General features: G+C 44.0%; 1 protein-coding gene across 3 annotated transcripts; it reads right to left on the reverse strand.

The window, feature by feature from the left end:
- Window positions 1–287: 287 nt before the first annotated feature.
- Window positions 288–22546, reverse strand: LOC102731231 (nuclear receptor coactivator 5-like). 3 transcript variants are annotated; one of them, XM_081806621.1, is made up of 9 exons: window positions 22417–22546; window positions 16981–17061; window positions 14230–14312; window positions 13953–14079; window positions 10083–10282; window positions 6793–7068; window positions 5478–5672; window positions 2968–3114; window positions 288–623 (listed from the first exon to the last, which is right to left on the reverse strand). In XM_081806621.1, the coding sequence occupies exons 2-9, from the start codon at window positions 16986–16988 to the stop codon at window positions 568–570; spliced, it is 1092 nt and encodes a 363-aa protein (XP_081662747.1). In that variant the 5' UTR covers window positions 16989–17061; window positions 22417–22546; the 3' UTR covers window positions 288–567. The 3 variants fall into 3 exon arrangements, with proteins under 3 accessions (XP_081662747.1, XP_081662745.1, XP_081662746.1); XM_081806619.1 differs by having other exon boundaries at window positions 6793–7086; XM_081806620.1 differs by having other exon boundaries at window positions 6793–7086; window positions 16981–17058; window positions 22417–22543.
- Window positions 22547–23645: the final 1099 nt, after the last annotated feature.

Genomic DNA, 23645 nt, shown 5'->3' on the forward strand with positions numbered 1-23645 from the left:
AAACTGGAACATAATGAAGTCAAAGGAGTCTAAATGTAATGTGGTACCTTCCTGAAACAGAAAAATGACGTTAGCAGAAAAGCTGGTAAAATACGAATCAAGTGTACAATATAGTGAATATTACTGTACTAATGCAAATTTCCCAGTAAAGGTACCATGGTTTTATAAGATGTCAACATCAGGGGAAGCTGGATAAAGGGAACTCCCTGTACTATCTCTGGGAATTGTCTATAAACCTAAAATCATTCCAAAATAACAAGTCCTTAAAAAGCGGCAACCAGTATGCAAAAGCTACAAGTTTTTATTTTATTTTAGTATGTATATAATCGGACAACTTCAGGATCCAATTTCTACAACAATGACCTTCCACACGTCTCTAATTTGGCACAGAGACTCCAACCAGGAAGCACGTTTCCACGGGACCACGTATCGGGCAGAAGGGAAGCACGTCCATGCCCGCTGCCCGGACACCAGTGCCGCGAGTCAGACGGGCCTCGGTCCTCGGAGGAGGGTGAAGCCGCCCTCTGGGCAACAGCCCCCTTGTTCTCCTGGCTCCGGGAGCTTTCCTTAGTTCAGCAGAGATGCGGGCTGCACCGTCTGCTTGTGCAGCACTGACTGAAGAACTGCAAAGAGGAGGAACCAGCAGCATCAATGTACGTGCCCTGCCGGGTCTGCAGAGGGCCCAGTGGGCCCACAGCCCTCCAGCCGCGCCCACCTGTGCAGGCAGAAGCACACGGACCTAGCTCCAGCCACAGCAGCGTCTTGCCATGCTTGGGGCGTCTTAAAAGCTGTTCGTGCGTATTACCTCATTTAATCCTGGTGCCTGGTGCTAGGCCTCATCTTACAAAGGACTGGGGGACACCTGCCCCCATCCCCACCTTCGCTGAGTTATAAACACTTCACCCAAAGGTCCCTCTCTAACCACAGGAGATCCTGGTGCCTCTCCCCTCCAGACACCCTAACACCCAACTTCCTCCAACACCAGCTCTTGGCTTCATGGCAGCCCTGCAACCAGTCCTTCCCTCAATATGTCTGCAGTCCTTCCACTGTGAATGGACGTGGCTGAAATCCAAGGACCGTGTGGTGGGTAAGAGCACAGAGCATGGAGTCCCATGGCTCGTGTGCAGTCTCTGCCCCACCAGACACCATTGTGTGACCCTGGCCAGGCTCCTGACTCTGAGCCTTAGGTGACTCGTGTGGAAAAGGGAGATCATCTCACTATGTAGCTTGCAGGGTTGTTTGAAGACTAAATGAAATTACCCCATGCCTGCCACATGATGAGAACTCAATGCATGGTACCCACTACTCTTATACCTTGTATAGGCGTGCTTCACATTTTCACTCTTGTTTTTTAAAAATGTTTTCTCTATTACTCCTGGAATTTGGGGCTGAGAGGGCCCTCAGAAGCCAGAGAGGGCCATCTTAGGGGTAAGGAAAATTCTCAAAATTTCCCCAAAATGAGGTCTGTCAGATGAGGATCTTGAGATGAGACAGACTGTCTAGGTTCCCCGGAGGGTAGGAATCACAACCCTATGTCTGTTCCATGTCTTGCCACCATTTTATAAACACACATCCTTTATACTACAACCACAGCATGTATATCTTACAAAACTATGTTTGACTAAAACACAGAAGATGAAACTTCACTTTATTTTTTTCAAGTAAACTCTACCTCTAACATGGGGCTCGAACTCATGACCCCGAGATCAACCGACAGAACCAGCCAGGTGCCCCAAGGATTGAGACTTTAAAATGGCAGTAAATGTCATGAAAAACGTCTCCTGCATGAAGAACAGAGAGGGACAAAGGCTTACTTTCCTAAGAGCTGGGGCTTAGGCACCAAATCTCAAAAAAGAACAGTGACCAAGAGGAACTCTGGGCAGCGCCTTTACTTGGGCTCAGTAAGCCTGAATGCCTAGAAATGAAGTCAGCAAAATGCCTGCTTGGCTGCCTTACCCAAGCCAGAGTGCATCTCAGCTCCTACCACCACCTTTGTGCCTTGGGGGGGCTGGGGCAGCTTGGGGGCGTCTGGCCTCATCTCTCCCGGCCATACAGGAGGAAAGGCAGCACCAGGCCTGCACTGGGGAGGAAGACAGAGGCAAAGCCTCTCTTCCTGTGCAGCCTCAGAAGTAGGGCTGCGTATCAATCATCAGGACCTTAAGTCTGACAGGTCAGGTCCCTGTCCTCCTGCCAGGCGGCAGGGAGGCTGTGCATCTCCCTGAGCCAAGCAGAAACAAAGTGCACACCTCTGAATGACATCAGCGATACACAGGCGCACAGGTACATGACATTCAACCTCGTGAGAAGATTCTCCCTTTGCCAACTCCTTGCAATCCTCCTGAAGAGTCACAGTCAGGGGGAGAGTTTCTAGCAGTGCTGGTGTTCCATTGACCCCTCCCTGGCCCTTCGTAATCTCCTTTCTTAACCAGAGGGAGAGCAAGCCTTCAGCTCAGAGACTGAGACAGGCAACAGTTTCTGGCAGGAACACTCTTTTGTGTTCTCTTTATTAGGGTTATCTTCTATTTTACAGTGACGGACAATAATGTCCATTTATGTTAGAGATATATTTCCCTTAAGTACATTTGCAGCTTTAAAGGCTGGGGGGGCGGGGGGGAAGACTAGGAAATAATAGATTTCTATATGGTAAAAACATCACACACGTTCCTGCCTACCGCTATAGGCTCTTGTCACATCCAGTCGCCTAGAACTACACTGACCATTTAGGTAGCCACTAGCCACAGGTGACTACTATATAATTACTATGTGATGATACTCAGTTAAATTAATTACAATTAAACACAATTGAAAATTCAGTTCCTCAGTCTTACCAGCCACGTTTCAATAGCCACATGTGGCCCACAGCTATCATAGTAGACCATACAGCTGTAGAACATCTCCTCTGTTGCAGAAAGGGCCACCGGACAGCATGAGCCTAGAATGCCACTCCCAGCTCACCTGGCTACTCACCTGGAGGTGGTGCTAGAAGGCCTGGTTTCTCCCCAAGTAGTGGACGCTTGGCACGCTTGGGATGGGGGCATCCCAAAGGAGCAGATCTCTTGGAGGGGGCTGCTGGAAGCAGGGGAGGGGCAAACAGACCTTTGGGGTTGCCCAATCCTGCAAAGAACGGAAACCAAAACATAAACAGGAAGATACGTGATGAACCTGGTTCCAGCTGCTCTCCCCAAAGGGACTTTTCCTTAATCTTTAGAAAGGGGCTGAGCAGGGAGCACCTGCCACACACAAATCTCAGCTCCTCCGAGCTCTACCAAGTCCTCTCTGGGCCCAGACTAGGCCTCAGTGTTTATCCAGGGGCCGGCAAACTAGAGTCTGGGGGCCAAATCCAGCCTGCTGTCTGTTTTGGTACGACCTGTGAGGTGAGATGGTTTTCTTGTTTTTAAATGGTTATATAAGTATGTACATAATATCCTTAACTTTGCTTCTTGACCTGTAAACACTAAAAATTAACATATTTACTATCTGGCCCTTTAAGAAGTTTACAAACCCTTCGTCTAGTCCATGCGTGCATGCATGTCTTGACATCCTGATTCTCCACTCTCACCTTTTCACAAGTGGGTTTTGTTCCAAATGTTGTTACACTTGGAATATATTTTCTCAAACATCAGAAGCAGTAAGGTTCCCAGACAGGTCATAAAGGCAGATCCGTAACACATGTGAAGCACTCTGTTCCTGAGAATCTAACATCCATCCTCTGGAACACTGGCCTGGACATGGTCATGGCCTAGCACTCTGTCACCCTCCCTTGGGCAGTCAATCTGCCCTGCTATCCTCACCCTGTTGAACAGGGCATTTTTTTCACAGTTCATGCCAAGGCCCTGAAGCAAGCACCTAGCCCTTTCTGAGGGTCTGAAAGAATTTTGTTTTTAAACTTTCGGCAAGGATAAGAAGCATTTAGAGCAAAAAGATCTCCTCCTCAGCCCTTCTCTTCTTAACTCACTCGCTTCTCACAGGAACCAGGTGGTAAGAATGCCCAGGGGTGGACCAAGGGACTGGGCTGAGGCACAGGGGAGCGTGGTGAGTGCAGCAGAAGGAAAGGAAGGAACACGAGGTAGCAGGAAAGCCCAGGCTGTGACGGGAACAGAGAAAACTTGAAACTATACTCCCAATCATCCCAAAGGTCACCAGGTCAGAAAGGGAGGGGGCACAGAAATGTTCCCCCTAGGGCTGTGGATCTTCAACACAGACTGACTTTGCCAATAAAAGACATACACATGTACAGCGACCAAGGCAAGAAGACACATTCCCTCTATTTTGATCCACAATAATAGTCAAAGTGGAAATACTGCGCTCATAAGAGTTTTGGCTAAAATGATGCCTGCTCACATAAAAGACCAAAGCAATATTTGACTCTCAGGCACAAATGCATCCGAGGTCCAAATTTTATTTAAGGCCCAGGAGAAAAGCCACCTTTCCACAAAGTCTTCACTGCCATCTTTGTCTTTAACATGGCAGACTGAAAATATGCTCTCATCCAGTTTCTTCTCTGCTCCCACTGTTAATACACAAGGAGAACAGGAGAAGAGACAAGAGTGTACGAATATTTGGAAGATGAGGAACAGGGGGAGTAGGGACTAAGTAGAGGAAGCTGCATTGTAGGTGCCTACAGAGGAGTTAAAACTCTACCCTTGGGGCACCTGGGTGGCTCAGTCAGTTAAGCAGCCGACTCGTGATTTCAGCTCAGGTCATGATCTCAGGGTCGTGGGGTCAAGCCCTGTGTCAGGCTCCGCACTCAGCGGGGAGTCTGCTTGTCCCTCTCCCTCTACTCCTTGCCCTGCTCACGCGTGCACGTTCTCTCTCTCTCAGTCTTAAACAAACAAAAAAACCTCTTTACCCTCAACAGGCAGAAAAGGCTCAGACACCAGACACCCCAGGAACCACAGGCATAATGGACACTGGGCTTGACTGGAACTCTGTACCCCAAGTGGTTAGTGCCACACCCAAGTCTCCTCCCAGAGGGAAGAGATGGATGTCTGATGAACAGGCTTGAGCAGCAGGATCCAGTTCGGCTGGAAGTGAGGCAACTCTGGGGATTTTCAGTTATGTAAGTCAGTCAGGTCTCCTTGTTTTAAGCTGAGTTAGGTCCCTGTCACTTACAATGGAAGGAGTCCACAGTAATACAACCTCATTTTAGGCAGATGTCAGATACTTTTTACGCCAACTACTCAGAAAAGCCTGGAAAACACTATGGGATTCAGAGTGCCTATTAAGGGAACACCATTTAAGCCATCCTCAATGCGGCCTCCAACCTTGATAGGAGAGCTCCTCTACACTTCCCCTGTGTTAAAACTTAGGCAACTCATTCAAGAGGAATGGCACCCACTGAAACCCCAGGTGTCTCCCCTAGTCTTCTGAAATCCTAGCATTCACTGAGAATATGCCAATGAACACTGCAATTGCTCTAAACTGTCCTGCTCTCTCAGAGCCACTGCGAGCTCTTATTCCTGAAGGGAAGCACTGACCTGGTGGTGGAAGGAGAGCCCCTCCTGGTCTGTCCCCTAACAATGGGGGCTTGGCAGGAAGGGGGGGATGAGGGCCCGAGAAGGACGGCTTTCCAGGGGTTGGAAGAAGTGGAGGCGGCTTGCCCACGACAGGGGTATTCCTGCCCTGAAATGAGGAATGATCACTGCTAGCCAAAGACTCGAGCATCTCAAAGCCTGGAAAAATGAAGAAAATAAATGGTCACCAGAAGTCTGCTGCAGAGGCTGGTGAGCTGCACAAGGAACAACTCGGGGAATTCAAGGAAGCCAGTTTTTTTCTGACTTGGAGGTTTCTATGATCAAAGAGAAACAGGATGTTAACTAGACTTGTTGCGGTCATCATTAGATGATATATACAAATATCAAATCATTATGCTGTGTACCTGAAAGTAACAGAATATGTCAATTATACTTAATCAATTAATAAATTACATAAGCACTCAGGGAAAAAAAAACCTATTGTGTTTTAAGTTTATGAACCCCCCAACCCTGAGAAAGTAGGTACAATGAAAAATGTATAAAAATAAAATACATTCGGGGCGCCCAGGTGGCTCAGTCGGTTAAGCGTCCGCCTTCGGCTCAGGTCATTATCTCAGGGTCCATGGATTGAGCCCTGCTCAGCGGGGAGTCTGCTTCTCCCTCTCCCTCTGTGCTCTCTTGCTTTCTCTCTCTCTCTCAAATAAATTAATAAAATCTTCAATAAAATAAAATACATTCTACATTTTATAAGATGAATGATTTCTTTAAAGCTTTAACATGGCCCTAGAAGTTCAGCTATGTTTCCCCACAGGGACAAGTGATTATTATTTCTTCTCACCTACTCAACTCAAAACAAGTAAACTGAAAAGTCACCATTTTAACGAGTTTGGCTCATAACTGGAATGCTCTTTACAACCTTCAAGATTAGGAACTACTTCTTTATGTTTACCATACACTTAAAAGATAATCTACAAATGTATCAATTAACAAGCTGAAACTTTGAATCACAAAAGTAAACTGATTGGGAACAGAAACTATTTCCAACGAGTTCATCTATCTATACAGAAGTCATCCTATTTATATATTAAAAATCTGATTCAAAAGGAAATTCAGCTTCAAAAAAAGCATTTTAGTCTATAAACGTTACACATTAAAATAGTGTAATTCCTATGTGGAACATGTTCCTATCAGACACCTTTATATAACAGAAGTACAGTCTCTCAATTAAATAAAAAATTCTTAGCATTCTTTCACATATGGATTTGCAGAACAGGAATTCCTGGGATTTAAAATGGGGAGGGAAAACACTGCCAAATACCTTCCAGTTGCCCTTTCCTGGTCTTCAGGTAGTCAATGAGCAGATTCAACTCATTCCCATACAAATGCATTCCCTCACTCAACAGGAAGAGAAGGTGTTGAATGCCCGAAGGGACAGAGTAGCTGGTCAGGCGCTCCCGAGCCAGGAAGTCGTCCACCAGATCTCCAGCCTGCAGAGCAATTCTAGCACATTCCTGCTGCTCCCGTTTTGAGAAAAATCTCCTGTATTCTTTAGCCACCAGCTCCAGGGCATCTTCCAGGGGCATATGACGATGTACTAGGGACAAGAAAGAGCCTGCTTTATATCACACGGGTGCCCTGATTCCTTTTAAAATCAGAAAATAACATAGTTAATCCAACTACATGTCGTTTAAACTGTGTCAGCTTTCAGTACAGATGTGACTGTCTACTGATCCAACTGGACTGGGACCCTCCAAAGCAGGTGCCCTGTCAATTGCACAATCAAACATTACATTGTTTCAAAATTATAACATGTGCAGCTTGGTTTACTGTTTCCATACAGACCCGCTTTTCACAATTGGACAGCTTCACACTACACTGATAGAGAGAGAGAGAGAGATGGAAAGAAAGAGAGCAGAAATAGGTTCTATGTGTATCAATGGGAATTCTTTTTTTTTTTTTTTTTTTAAGATTTTATTTATTTATCTGACAGAGAGAGTGATAGTGAGAGCAGGAACACAAGCAAAGGGAGTGGGAGAGGGAGAAGCAGGCTTCCCGCCAAGCAGGGCGCCCAGTGCAGGGCTCCATCCCAGGACCCTGGGATCATGACCTGAGCCGAAGGCAGACGCTTAACGACTGAGCCACCCAGGCGCCCCTGCAATTTTTTTTAAAGATTTTATTTATTTATTTTACAGAGAGAGAGACAGCAAGAGAAGGAACACAAGCAGGGGGGAGTGGGAGAGGGAGAAGCAGGCTCCCCGCCGAGCAGTGAGCCCGATGCGGGCCTCGATCCCAGGACCGTGGGATCATGACCTGAGCCGAAGGCAGACGCTTAACGACTGAGCCACCCAGGTGCCCCGTCAATGGGAATTCTTAACGCTAAACAAATCTAGCCTAAAAAAAGGCAGGATGCAACGTCAACCATTGCTGGCTACTAGAAAAGTTTAAAGGGAAAAAAAAAATCCTAAAAGCAAAGGTGTTTGATTTGGTTCCAGCAATCCAGGTGGATAACTTGAGACAAGCGTGATTCACAGAAAAAAACAAGTGGAAGCAGAGAACAGAGCCTTCAGAGAGGCGAGCAGGTGAGAAATAGGGCTGCTGGTTTTCATTACACACCTTTTAGTGTTCCTCTCTTCACTCTGTATGTGTAATACTTTGAAAAAAGGCAGACAGACAGACAGACAGACAGACATGTAGTGCAGGGCTTCTAGGCTCTGTCACTGCAGGCCGAGGAGTAACCCACAATCCTCTACGCGGCTCTGCAGTCTTTAGCTCAGGCCTATGGGATCTTAAATCATGTTAAAAGCCTTTCCAGGTCAGGTCCGAGTGCTCCAGGCCCTAAATACTACATATAAAATAAATTCTAGACACTAGGAATGGCTTCTATGTAACTTAATGGCGGTAGTCAATGCATAGGTGTCTTCTAATCTCTCCCAGGTTTACCTACTGAGAATAAGACTTCATAAAAGTTTAATTTTAGATGAGAGGCCCCTGCCCTGTCTTGCCATGTATCACATCTGAACAAATTTAGGATCCAAGGGGCATTACAGAGCTACAGTGGAGATTATGGTATTTGGTTAAATCTTAAACTGTTTATTAAGGTTACATTTAGGAAGAAATATGAATGTATATTTGCCTACAGGTGCTGAAGCTTCATTGTTTGACTGTCTTAAATGTTTGTCTCAGCACAGAAGCAGCTCCATGGGCTTGTGAATAATGGCTGCATGCAAGGTATAAAACAAACTGTCAGCAATAATGCAATGTGAAAGAGAGGCCTACTTACTTTATTGGTTATTTCCTAAATGATCTTGCATGAATGTAAACAGATGTGATTAGTCCTCTGCACAACCTGTTAAATTAAACTGTTCCCCACCCCCATCCCCAGGAAGTTGGGATTTGTAATTTTTCAAAGTATGCCTTTTCTTTTACATTTTCAGAATTTATGCATGACATAAATGTGGGTTAGTCTTATTATTTGTTTAAAATAAATTAGGCATTTTCTACGTTTAGAAAAACCATCGTTTCACACTCTCGGGAACAGTACTGAACAGGAGCTGACTAGGTGGGTACAGGCGGCTACATAGGGGCAAAGCAAATGGAATGGTCAGAGGAAAGGATGTCCTGGCACCCCCAAGATTATGGGACGCCGAGTGTTCCTCACTATTGTTTTTTTTAGATCCAACAGTATAGCTGGACATCAGTCAGACATCAGTCTGACACCGACTTCTCTGAAGGTCCCAGAAGCCACAGGCAGGATATAAATTCAGCTACTAGTGCTCCACTAGGTATCTGCCCAGGGGAAAGGTCTCCTGACTTAGCAGTGAAAATCCTACATTGCTATGGAGACTCAAGCTGAGATGCGCCTGCTGGAGAAGCCTGCCTGGCTGCTGCCTACCCAGCAGAGGAAGGAAGCAGGGCTGGCCTGCATCTTGCACAGTGCCCAGTGCAATGAGGAACTCAGGAAGTGTGCACTGCACAGAACAGCACCAAGAGTTTCCACAAAGACAAGAGGACTATAGAACCCAGGCTCGTCTGGGTCTGACTCTAGGGGAGCTGCTGAGGGGCCCTCCACAAGGCAGACCCTCCTCTCTGGAAGCAGCAGCTCTGACCAGGAGGGAAATAGGAGGGTGGTCTAGGATGTGTGCATCTATGTATTTTAGGGAAGAAAAGGGCTCATTTTCGTGCACTCTCATGAGCCTAAGAATAATGAAATGTTTGAGATATCACAGGAAAGGCAAAGTTAGCAAGAAGGTTAGTCTAAGAGAATGCACAAACATAACATCTCTTAGACTTACCATTGAGGGCAGAAAAGATGGTGGTGAGATTTGGTCAAAAGTTCCTCTACATAAGAGAACTGCCTTGTTACATAGTATTTGGGACAAAACATTCTGGATTCTTAAGTAAGAAGCAATAAAGATGATTTAAGTTTCAGTTACCCTAATACACAGGAGAATACTTTGGGATACCTATTCAAGTCACTTCTTACTCAACTAGATACAGCTTAGTTACTGACAAATATGAACCTTCAAAGTATACCAGCATATAAAGAAAAACTATTCATTTTTAAAGCAAGATCCATTTTAAGTGATAGTTCTAGAGAGCTAAACTTACTTTTGATAGACTCATGAAGCATAATCACGGTGCAAGAGGAAAGTTTTACATTAGACTGTTCAACAAGAATGCAAAATGGGGATCCATCGTCCTTAACTTCCTGGAGTGCTCTTGTAAGACTTGACTCGGAGGAGAGGTGAATCATTTCCACCACAAGGCCGTGATCCTGCAACCGATGACCTATGCCTGTTGCATATTCCCTTAAAAAAACAAAACCACATACCACACACACAAGAAAAAGGTGGGTTATTATCAATCAAACAAAAGAAAAAAAACCCCTACATCACCAAGCAGTTGTTCCATAGATACTTTGATGACAAATTTAAGTGAGGTATAAGACACTATATTTTTACTGTACTTGGATAAGTGAAGTAGAAGATGCTGTATTTTTTCAAAAATCATGCATGCCCTGCAACTTGTTTTCATTCTTAGACACATTGAAAACATTCAATAGTACATTATCCCTTTGATGGAATCAGTTAAGAGAACTGGAGGCAACTTTAGCCAAACGAAACTTACTTTTTTGAAAATGTGGTGTTCTCATACGGTTGACCACATACAGAATTTTATAAAGAAAGCAGAGTATGTCAAAGCCATGTTTTTGTGTGGCGTGATACACTGGATAAGCACCACAAACATGGCCAGCATTTTTCAAGATGCAATCATTGATGAAATCATTTCAATTTAAAGACCATGAAAGAAAATGTAAGATTGTTTGAAAGAACAGATAAGACTATTATCTTCAGAAAAATAAGAGAATGCTCATCTACAATTAGTTCTTGGGACAGAGCAGTATTTGTTAAGGTCACTACAACTGCGACAATTTCTTGCTAACAAGTAAATGGATGAGGGGGTGCCTGGCTGGCTCAGACAGTGGAGTGTGTGACTCTTTTTTTTTTAAGATTTTATTTATTTATTTGACAGAGAGAGAGAAGGAACACAGCAGGGGGAGTGGAGAGGGAGAAGAGGCCTCCCGCTGAGCAGGGAGCCCAATGCGGGGCTCAAACCCAGGACCCTGGGATCATGACCTGAGCCGGAGGCAGACGCTTAACGACTGAGCCACCCAGGCGCCCCAGGAGTGTGTGACTCTTGATCATGGGGTTGCGAGTTCAAGCCCCGCGTTGGGGGTAGAGTTTACTTAAATAAATAAATAAACAAATAAGTAAATGTATACCCAAACAAACAAACAAAAAAGAGTAAACGGATGATACCGGAGTTAGCCATCTCGATCAGTATCAACCATCCCATAAACAACCTTGGATCAAACCCCAGAGTCCGCTCATCTCCCATTTTCTCAGCCTGGGTCTTCAAGTCCTAGAGAATCCATCCCAGACCTCTCCTTTGGGTTTATGCTTCCCTTCCTGCCCGATACTTGCTCAGAAACCTGCACAGAAACTTAGAAACCTCAAATGACATGATTCCCTGAAACCTCCTTGATTTACCTCCTTGGACCCTACAACGGTAGTTTGCTCTTCCTCTTATGTATCCTCTGCCTAGAGCAGGAACAACTCAGCATATCCCATCTTCCACTTGTTATTTCTGCACGTGTTTTATCTTATAGGCTGCATGTGGTACAAAAGAGGAACTGTCACTTAATTATCTGTATATTCCTCACTGTGCTTAGCACACATAACGGATATACATTAAATGCATGTTCTGTGTATTAAAAATTAAAATGATGGCAGGAAAAATGGTTTCCATGCAATTGGGAGAGTAAATGATGATTTCAGAAAACGAATTCAAGAGGAAAACAAGAAAAACAAGACATGGTTCATATTTACAGAGTGACAGCCCATGAGTCAAAACTATCACAATAATAATTCACATTGGAGAACATGATTTGAAAATTAATTACTGTTTTGGAGTATCAAGGAATGAAGCAGCCAACCAATATATCACTACAAATCTTTCCGACATCGAAGTGACAACAGAGCAGGCAGCAAGGCCTAGTTTGTGGACTCTGGCAGATGCAGCCTGCACTTGGCCAAGGAGTCCCTAAGCTGCACCCACCAAGGGTCCTAATCCATGGCTAAATGCCAGAACTGCGGAACACTGGGCAGAAGAGCAGTTTCTGAATACCATCCCAGATGGAGGGGGCGCAGAAAAGCAATCTTGAGGACTCCTCTCCACCAATCAACACCAGCCAGCCTAACTCTGGAGCTGGGAGACTGGCAAGGGCATTAAGGTGCAGGAATCAAATGGCCGCTGGAGCCCATCACAATTCTAAAAGAGCTACAAGGTGCTACAGATCTATGTGATGCTCGCTACAAGTTCCAAGAAAGCTGATTTAGTCAAAGATTAATGTAGTTTCCCTGGCTGATGCAAACGATTGCAGCAAAGTTGCTAAATGTTGAGGGAAAACCAAGCCACTATGCATGCTGAGTCTTTACTGCCTCTGGTTCAAAATTGGTTTAAATTAGCACATGATCAAATTAATCCAGGGCATGCCTGCTTCTCTTTCAATTATTAAAGGGAAATCCCATAATTTTCTAATGTAAAAGGAATTGGCCTCTCCCACCCTCCCCATGCTGTGACTGACCTCATTTCTTCCAGTGCGCTGTCTCCCAAGATCCAACCCAAATACCCTCCAAATGAGATGAAGCTATAATTTTGCTTTTACAAACTCTTACAATAAAGATGCTATCTACAGGGGCGCCTGGGTGGCTCAGTCGTTAAGCATCTGCCTTCGGCTCAGGTCATGATCCCAGGGTCTTGGGATCGAGCCCCGCATCGGGCTCCCTGCTCCACGGAAAGCCTGCTTCTCCCTTTCCCACTCCCCCTGCTTGTGTTCCCTCTCTCGCTGTGTCTCTCTCTGTCAAATAAATAAATAAAATCTTAAAAAAAAAAAAAAGATGCTATCTACAAATACATTAGATTTCTGTAAAGCAGATATCACCGAGTAAGAATTCTGAGTCATTTTAAGATTGTCAATTTTCACAAAGAGTGAGAACACCAACACTGCCTTCTTGCTGAGTTGTTTTGTGCATGCCTGGTCTCCTGTTCAGGAAGGATTAGTTCTCATGTCTGAGTCTGCAGTATCACTCACTCAGCACCTAGCCTGGACTAAGTGTGCATGCCTCCAACCAACCATTTGTATACATGCTCTTTGCCAAGCACTACGAAACCCGACAGAATCCAGAGACACAATTATCATCACACATTAAGTCCCCTGTCTGCCTTCAAGTGCCAGCCAATGTGCGCAAGATCAGGGCACTATGCAGACCCAAAGGACAAGCTGGAGACAGCCAAGAGGGCAGGGGACCAGGCCACAACTGCGCTGAAGTGGCCTGCGTGAGTTACAGGTGTTAAGTGGCCTATACAAGTTACAAGTGTTAGTTGGCCTGCACGAGTTAGAGATGGAGAAGAGGGAATGGGCATCCCACATTGAAGGAAAAATAGCAAGGATAAAGGCTGAAAGGAATTCAACAAGCAGTTAAGAAATGAGAGGAACCTGTCTCTGAAATGATCAGTGAGGCCAACTTGTGGCGTCCTACACTAGACTGTCAGCGCCCCAAGGCAAAGGTTTGTCTGTTATGCTCACTCAAGTATCCCTAGAGCCTAGAACAGTGCCTGGCACATGGAACCCAGCCTGATAACAGCCTTGGTTTTTTTCCTGATTATGAAATCAATGGATATTCATTGTAGAAAACTTGAGCAATACAGAAAACTGAGTGAGAGAGTAATCATCAGAAACCTCCCCAGCCACAGGATAGTAAACCCAACAGTGCATTCTTGTAATTCCTTGAGCAGTGTTCTAACAGCATTTCCAGAGTCTTTCCATTCTCAGCAACTTATGGATGTAAGGCTGAATACTTAATTATTCCATTTGTACACATTCTCATTTGACAGGCTAGAAAGAAATAAATATACCTCTGTTCATTATTGATAGAAACGATAACGCAATCTGAAGGCCTCTCTCGATCACGTTCTTTCTGAATCACTTGATAAAAGTGCTGGAAAAGCCCTTCTTTCCAAGAGTCCCTGCCGCTGGCATCATCTGAAAAATATTGACATGTTCATGCTCTTGCAAGGGCAAAAGCAATCACTGAAGGTTTTCAGGGTTTTTTACAAAAGTGTAAAGGAATGGCAACACCTCTATAAAGAATAGATGAAGAAAACTGAAGGGGAATCTCAGCAAGACTCTTACCTAACTGAGTGGACTGGGGTCGCTCATGACTCTCTTCGTGCCTTTTTGAATAATCAGCCACATTCCGCCGTAATTCTTTAATGCTATTGGATGCATGAAAATATAATAGTTTGTGCAAATGCAGTCTCCCTCTAAATGTGTCCCCAAAAGCCAAGAAATAAATACCAGGTCACCTGGTGCAATATGTATGCACCGAAAGAAAGGCCGTGTCTACACAGAGATAGACGCTCAATAATCTGTTCTCATTTCAGAATATTTTGAGTTCCTGGGATTTTTTCTGTCCTCTCCCATTCACTTCCTCTTGCCTGTTAGGATGAAAAGTACTACATGGAGCCATTGATCTTTGTCAATCAGACTAATACAGACAGAAACTCATACTTGAAGGTGTTTATTTTAAAGAAGAGGAGATAATTTTATCAGACGTGTGTATCTTTTGAAGAAGAGGCACTTATCTCTGAAGGTCTTCATTGGCTGGGAGTAAAAAACGAGTCAATGAGGTCTGCTCACTTTACTCCTAAACACTCTACAGCTCCTGTGAGCCAGCTATTTTCCCTTGCAAAGGCATGCAAATAGTGCACAGATGCTGGGTAATCTATTAGCCATCTAAAGTAGTCCCCTTTGCTGTGATTTAACAGAAGAAAGGGGGAATTCAATGCACGCTGTACCCTAAATCAGGCATTTTTACTGCGGCTCTCCAGCATCCAGACACCAATGTGTCTGTCCACAAGGAGTGTCCTGCCAGGGAGAGAAGCACCTCGGCAGGCAGTGATTAGTTCCTTTCTCACCAGAGGCATCAGGCTGCATGGCAGAGCAGCCACGGAACATGCTCAAACCATGACTATTCAGCAAGCTGCCAGCAAACGTCGATCCCTTTGCTCTGCCCCTTTACGATTTTCATTTGGGTTCTTGTCCACATCCAATTGCCTGACACAGCAAAGACGCAGCTCCAGACTTTTAGAGGCAGAGCTTGTGCCTGAATCCACGCCTCCCCTACTGCCTGAGGATCCTGAGCTACAAGAGAATGTTTCCTTCCCCCACGCAGACTTTATCTCTGTCTACTGTCTCTGACAAACACTAGCCACTGACTCCAGAGGCCATTCCTCAAGCTGCCTGCCCTCTCTACCCCTTTCTAGGCTGTCTTCTTGCTGGCTTTCCCTCACCCTTTATATACTTTCTTTTAACAAAGTGGTCTGTAAAATGCCCACCACCACTCTAAGTAATTAGACAGGGTTTGGGGGGCACCTCAGAAGCTGGTACGTGGTCATCCAGGAAAGGCAGTATGATGTTGAAATTGCAACTGCCTGGGTATGAATCTCAGTGCTGTCACTTACTAATTGGGTAAGCTTGAACAAGTTACTTAACATTGCTATGCCTCAGTTTCCCCACCTGTGAAATGGGGCGATTGGAACCTACCTGGAAGTGTTGCTATGAGGATTAAATGAGTTAATGCAGGTAAAGCCCTTAGAACAGTATCTGATGCAGGACAGGCCTTCAATAGATGTAAGCCATTATCATCTATCTCTCCTTTAGGCTTCCTTCACACCAGAGCTAAGAAAATCCCTCCTTCAGAAGATCACCTACCGGTGTAAGTATTCTGAGTCTCATTGTCAGGAAACGTTACCTGAGAGAGACTAACCCCCATTAACAGTCACTCTTGAACTCTATACTTCCAAGTGCTTCCGCAGCTGAGGAAGGCATTTTTCAATTTTGAATTATTAATCTAATCTGACACAAATCTCATCTTTAATGCAGGTGAGAGAGAGGCCCTGTCAAGGTTTATACATATAAAAATCAATTCAGATACAATTCAAGGAAGACTGCTTTTACCAAAACTACAGAGGTAAATCCAAAGCAAGAATCCTGAAGTGCCACGTTGATTTACCTATTTTGTTACTCAAGAGAACTCCACTGCTGAATGTGACAGACTAAACTAAGTAAGGCCACCTTCAAAACTAGCTTAAAGACTTCAGAATCCTACACGGTGGTCAAAACCAATGAGGATCAATTATCCTCCATGACATACTGTTACGTGAAAGAAGCAAGTTCTAGAATATACCAGTGTGAGCCATTTCAGTTAAAAATAAAGGGGGAAAATGGGGAGAACTCTGAAAGGGATTTTTACTTTTTAATATCAAACACTTTTATATCTGTTTATCCATTCCTGAGAGAGAGAGAGAGAATGGGCGAGGGAAGGGGCAGAGAGAGAATCTCAGACTCCATTCCAAGCATGAGCCGGACACAGAGCTCGATCTCATGGCCCTGATATCATGACCTGAGCCGAAATCAACAGTCAGACACTTAACAGTCGACTGAGCCACCCAGGTGCCCCAAACCATTTTTAAGTGACTTTATTTATACTGGAATACTGATTCACCTCATAACCAAAATAAATTTGCATTTTCAGAGCATAAATCCATGGTCAGATGGTAGCACAAAACAGGTGGAGAGGTGTGGAAGAAGGGAGTCAAGGGCCTGCTGCAGTAGGTCACTCAGGCAGAGCCCACAAAGGGGCTCGGATGGTCGAGTCCCTTCAGTCTGTAGGTCTGTTTTAGTTACTAGAGTTCAAATGACTATGGAAGGGGAGAAGTTAAAGCCGAATGGCTTAATATGATCAAGTTGACCTGAGGGACTTCCCAAAAAGCAAATATTAATAGCATCAATTTTAACAAACACATAAGTCTGCACAGTAAGAACACATCTAAATTACTACTAAAGCTTTTAGCAAATTGAGCCACAACAATAAAACTTTACCTTAGCATGTCTTCACCCTCCTTTAAGTAGCCCTCTTGAGGAGAATAAGAAGTCGGCAGAAAAGGTTTATATGGCTTGCTGCTAAAAAACCAACAAAGACAAAATTACACTTAAGAAGAAATTATTTCCCATAGCCCACACGTTAGTTTCCACAGTTTTGGTACACTCAAAGGTGATTAAATCTTCAGTTAAACTGGATTTTTAAAACTCGAACAATGATTTTCTCAAGACTTTTTTTTTTTCAGAATCTCTATTTTGTAATGCCTATTTCTATTTTTGTCTAGTTTGTTTGCTCAACTGTTTTTCCAGAGTTGACAACTGAAAGCACAGCTCTGTCACAAGAAAAGACCATTATAATAAATTCACCAATGGAAAGGGGCTTCAACATAATGAATCAGATTTACCCAAATGAACTGAATTAAACAAAAAAAAAAAGTAAGAATGTAATGCTGGTGGTGTCTGGTAATCTTAAAAAAATCTGTTTTTTTAAAGCTTCTCTTTGGTAGATGCTCCACCAATATCACCATTAATTTTCATGAATTAGGGGCGCCTGGGTGGCTCAGACGGTTAAGCGTCTGCCTTCAGCTCAGGTCATGGTCCGAGGGTCCTGGGATCGAGCCCCGCATTGGGCTCCCTGCTCAGCGGGAAGCCTGCTTCTCCCTATCCTACTCCCCCTGCTTGTGTTCCCTCTCTCTCTGTCTCTATGTCAAATAAATAAAATTTAAAAAAAAATTTTTTTTCATGAATTATCTGCCACCTTTAATGTATCTATCTGACACTAACTCCACAATGGCACTTATGAAAGAACATTCCTGAATCATTAGTGTGCCTCAATTCTAAGCACTCAAGGTCCTCCATTAAGACCACTGTTACGTTTACATGCCAAATGCACTTGATACACACCGACACTGTCTTCCTCATTCAAAAGTTGTGTGGTTAATGAATAACACAGATGTAAATCTAAGACAAAAATAAGGGGCGGGTGCCTGGGTGGCTCAGTCGTTAAGCGTCTGCCTTTGGCTCAGGTCATGGTCCCAGGGTCCTGGGATCGAGCCCCGCATCGGGCTCCCTGCTCCGCGGGAAGCCTGCTTCTTCTCCCTCTCCCACTCCCCCTGCTTGTGTTCCTGCTCGCGCTGTCTCTGTCTCTGTCAAACAAATAAATAAAATCTTTAAAAAAAAAATAAAAATAATAAGGGGCAAAATCTAGGAAGAAAATGCCTGCTACAAATTGTTAGCTGAAAGACACAAGGGGCTAAACAAGATTAACTATTATGAATTTGGACCGAGAGGGTTAAAGAGTTATTAGAAAGCTTTCCTTTTCCAAACAGGATCAGGAGCACAGATGCTCCACTCGACCCTCTTCTCAATGATCCTAGCCAAGTTTGAAGGCCATGAGAAGGAATAAGCAGATGGTTCAATGTGAGTAAGTCAAAAGGAAGTTGCATTTGCCTTATTCGGCTTCCTAGCAACTAGACTGAATGATGCCAAGAAAGCCAGCCGGCTCTAAGGAGAAACGCTGCAGGACACTTGGAACCCAGTGGTCAGGCAGGGGAGAGAAGGCCCCCAGACACCCTCACCTGGCAAAACAAATCCAGTGCCGCCTGACACCCGCACATCCCACTTCACCAGGACCTTCCCTTCCCCTTGCGGTTGCCCCGGCCACACCGATGCCAACCCCTTGACTACCAGGACAATCTTTCAAACTCCAGTAACATCAGATGAGCAGTCTGGCCCAGCCATCAAAGAGTAACTTCCCACTTCTCCAAGGGAGGCAAGGCCCAAAGCACTCAAGGCACCTCAGCCAGCTGGACAAAGGATTCCGCAGGCCAAAAGGCCCACGCTCAGACACTGCAGCCCAAGCACTGAGAAAGGCAGGCAGACGTGTATACTGGCTGGGATCCCGGAGGCCTGAGAAACAGCGCTCCCAGAGCCACAGTATGTTCCTCCTTTTCTCCTCCTTCAAAACATTCCCTAAGTACCGTGCAGGCTGGGGGTTCCCAAATGGGCTGCTTAAAGGAATCACACTCAGGCAGGAATTGTCCTTGTATAAGTACATAAATAGGCACACGAAATACATCTGCAATACCATGCAAATGGCCAAAGGAAGGCCTGGATTATTAAACGTTGCAAGGTTACTCTAAGCCCTGGCAATACCACTGTATTTTGCCATATATTCTGGGTCTCCCTCTAACTGGTGGCATCCATTAAAACTTCAGTTCCCCTCCTACTCCGTGGGTAGCATAGCAGCCACTGTCAAATAGAAAACGGGACTTCTAATTACAAATACATCTTGGGAAATGAATACAGTTTCCAAGATGTTCAATGAAAATGTTTTCAATGCATTGTACTTAAGCCTTGTAACAACCAATCAAGCTGGGTATTATCAACCTCCCCACACTTTTTAAAAATGGATGAGGAAACTGAGAGTCGGGTCACACGACTTGCTACACAGCTAAGCTATAAAGCCCAAATTCAAATCCAGGTGTATCTGACTCTAAAACCCAGGCTCCCTCCAATACCTCATAGCCCAGAAACTCTGGGCTTAACCCAGGAGGTCTGCAAGTAAAAGAAAAATAGGAAAAGCAATGAAAGAAGGACAAATATAAGGAATAAAGATATTAAATCATGCTGTATTTTTATGGAAAGTAGATTCATGTGGGCCTAAAAAACTCTCATTTGAGAGCATAGAGAGTATGGCAGAGGGCTCCACGGTGAAATGGCTGCCTGCCCACGCCTCTCCCGGCCACGCTCCAGCAGGCGAAGAGCCTCCTCCACACCTCTGGGTGGACCACCTAAGGAAGAGCGATTCATGATTCAAGCCTCAAGACTGATGTGGAGGAACCAGAATTCTCATATGCCACTAGTACGAAAGTAAAATGGTACAATCACTTCAGAGAATCATCTGGCAGTTTCTTATGTGAAACACATAATCCAGCCAGCCCAATCCTAGATATTTACCTGATAAAAATGAAAGCACAGGTCTACTCAAAAACTGTGCATGAACGTTCACAGCAGCTTTATTTGAAATAGCCAAAAACTAGAAATGTCTAACCACAGGAAGATGGGAAAACAAATTATGGTGTATCCACAGGTCTTAGCCTGCCCAGGCCACCATAATAAAGCATCATAGGCTGGGTGGCTAAAACAACAGAAATTTATTGTATCAGAGTCCTGGAGGCAGGAACTCCAGGATCAGGATGTTAGCATAGTCCAGTCCCAGTGAGAGCTCTCTTCCTGGTTTACAAAGGCCACCTAATTGCTGGGCCCTCACACAGCCCTTTGACAACATGTGCACAAGGAGAAAGAGAAGACTCTTCCTCGTCTTATAAGACCACCAATCCTACAGGATTAGGGCCCCACCCTTTTGACCTTATTTATCCACTCCTAAAAGCCCTGTCTGCAAATACAGTCATGTTGGGGGCTAGGGCTCCAACATATGATTATAGGGAACACAATTCAGTCCATGGCACCATAAAATGGAATACTACTCAGCAACAAAGAAATGGAAGTACTGATCCACCCAACAATACAGATGAATCTCAAACTATTCTGAAGGAAACCAGAAACTTCTCCATATAAATATACACTGTATGATTCCATTTAAATAATTCACATAAATTACATATACAATATATAGAAACTTATAGAAAATGCAAGCTAGGGGAGCCTGGGTGGCTCAGTCGGTTAAGCATCTGGCTTCAGCTCAGGTCATGATCCCAGGGTCCTGAGATCGAGCCCCACATTGGGCTCCCTGCTGAGTGGACAGCCTGCTTCTCCTTCTTCCTCTGCTTGTGCTCTCTCACTCTCTGTCAAATAAATAAATAAAATCTTTAAAAAAAAAACACAAAAAAAGAAAATGAAAGCTAATATATTGTGATAAAAGTGACAGACCAGTTGCTGCCAAGAGAAGGGGGGATGATAATGATGAATAAGAAACTTTGGGGGATGACAGCTGTGTTCATTATCTTGATTGTAGTGCCGGTCATCCACATGTCCAAACTGAAGTTGTACATTTTAAATATGTGCAGTGTATTTATTATATATCAATATTACACATCAATAATCATACACCGATAAAGCTGAAAAAACTCCAAGCTTTTTTCCCGTTTCATTTTCCCTCTGTAACACCAATGTGTTTTTTTCTTTCCTTTTTTTAAAAAGTTTACTTATTTATTTATTTTTAAGTAAACTTTACACCCAATGTGGGGCTCAAACTCACAATCCCAAGATCAAGAGTCACATGGTCTTTCGACTGAGCCAGCCACACGCCCCAACATCAATGTGTTTTCAATTCAATGTGTTTCAAGTTTTAGCACTGGGAAGAAATCATGCAGATTCTGATGTCTTTACCTGGAGAGAACCTTACACATCTATGCAAAGAGAGTCCGTCGAAACACTTCCCCACTATTTCAAATTAAATGTACATGTCACTCCCAAAGCCTCCAGGAATGCTAGTACGATTATTTTTAACTTGTTACTATTGTATCTCAATTACTTCAACTTATTAGACAGCTGATCTATTAAGTTCTCAGGGTAGGACCCACTGGGGATAAATTTTAAAATTAAAAAGATTTTTAAGAATCTACTCTTAGAAGTTCCATCATAATTTCAAATTTCACTAAAAACAATTTGAATTTTAACACTCCTCTGGAGAAATTTCAATCAAGCCTCCAGAAATAGGAAAAGAATAGTACCATGGCACTGTCAAAGGACACAAACCAAAAAAAGTCATAGGTTTCCTCTGTGATATTCTAAAAAAAACAGGGTGAATACACAGCTAAACACAGTGTCACCATGCAATTCAGCAATCACACCCAACTGATTTGAAAACGTATGTCCACATAAAAACCTCCCCATGAATGTTTATAGCAGCTTTATTCATAATGGCCAAAAACTGGAAGCAACCAAGATGCCCTTCAATAGGTGACATAGATAAACAAACTGGCACATCCAGACACTGAATTTTATTAAGTGATAAAAAGAAAAGAGCTATCAAGCCACAAAAAGACTTGACTAAATCTTAAATGCATATTGCTAAGTGAAAGAAGCCAGTCTAAACAGCCTACATACTATACGGTTCCAATTATAAGACATTCTAGAAAAGGCAAAACTATAGAGATGGGTGAAAAGATCAGTGGTTGCCAGAGGTTTGACACGATGGAACTGAATAGGTGAAGCACAGGGGTTTTTTCCAGGCAGTGAAATTATTCTGCATGAAACAGTGATGGTGGATACATGACACTATGCATTTGTCAAAACCCACTGAACTTCACAGCATGAAGAGTGAACCTTAATGTATGCAGATTTTAACAAATCATTTAGGAAGTCGAGAGAATCCCAGGATGGAATACAGAATGTGACAAAACAATTACAAATTGTCTATGAATGTATGAAACAACCTCACAGAAGGGAGGGAGGGAAAAGGTAGGAGCTCACCTTTGTACAGCTTTGCAGAGAACCAGGTGGGAAAGGATTTGGCCCACGGCTGTAGTTTTCCAACCCTTGCTCTAAAGCCTAATGAGGCCCTCAAGTGGTAACTTTCAGAAGCCTGTAAAAGGAGGGCCATGTGATGTGGGATCCGTGCCACAGGGAAGGCGGCCAGACCCACGGCTTTGCCCGCATCTGGTCCAGAGTCGATGCCAAAGTCCTGATCCGGACTTAAAAGATAACTAACGCCCAGCCCCCACCCTTCCACACCCCCCCCCCACCCCCACCACCAGTCTGACCTAATTTTCTACTTCCACCGACACTCCTGCGGGGCTCCCCCCATGGCAACTGGCATGCCTTCTAGTTGCTACCTTCAGGAGGGCCTTGCCCCTTGTGGGTCCCACTGTCTTAAAACACTCCCCTCCACACACACACACAAATACCCACATGGCGAGCTCCCCCACTTCCATCCAGGGTTCTCCCCAAATGTCACCTTCTCTGTTGGGCCCTCCCTCACCTTCCTCACCACCTGCGCTCCCTGCCCTCTGACCCAGCTTCACTTTTCTCCACGTCACTCATCAACACACACACACACACACACACACTTTAAAAATAAACTTTATTTTTTACAACACTTCTAGATTTTCAGAAAAATAGTAAAGACAGTACTATATAAGAAAATTCCCATATAACCTACACTTAGTTTCCCCAATTATTAGCATCTTACATTTGGAATACATTTATTACAACTAGTGAACCAATATTGATACATTCCATGTATCAATTAAAAGAAGTCCATACTTTATTCTGATTTCCTCAGTTTTTACCTTTCTTTCTGGTCCAGGATACCACATTTCATTTTTTGGTCATGTCTCCCTAGGCTCCTCTTGGCTGAAGCAGTTTCTCAGACCTTCCTTGTTTTTGATGACCTCGACAGTGTGGAGGAGCACTAGTCACATACTACATGTTTTTATTTATTTGTGTATTATCTCATCCCAAGCCGGAAGGTAAATTTCTAGAAGACAGGGATTTTTGTCTGTCTGTTTACGATTTCCCCAGCAACTGGAACAGGGCTTGCCACAATGTAAGTGTTCAATGAATAACTGCAGAATGAATGAATTTGCTAAAATGAATGATATTTTTAAAAGTCTAAACTCCCTAGACCTTCAGGTTTCATGGAGCCCAGCCCTTCTCATTTAGCACATGAAGACAATTAGGTCTTGAGGGGTTAGGTAACT

Source organism: Leptonychotes weddellii, chromosome 16, assembly GCF_054177405.1.
Source record: "Leptonychotes weddellii isolate Sample4059 chromosome 16, ASM5417740v2, whole genome shotgun sequence".
NCBI classification, from domain to species: Eukaryota; Metazoa; Chordata; class Mammalia; order Carnivora; family Phocidae; genus Leptonychotes; species Leptonychotes weddellii.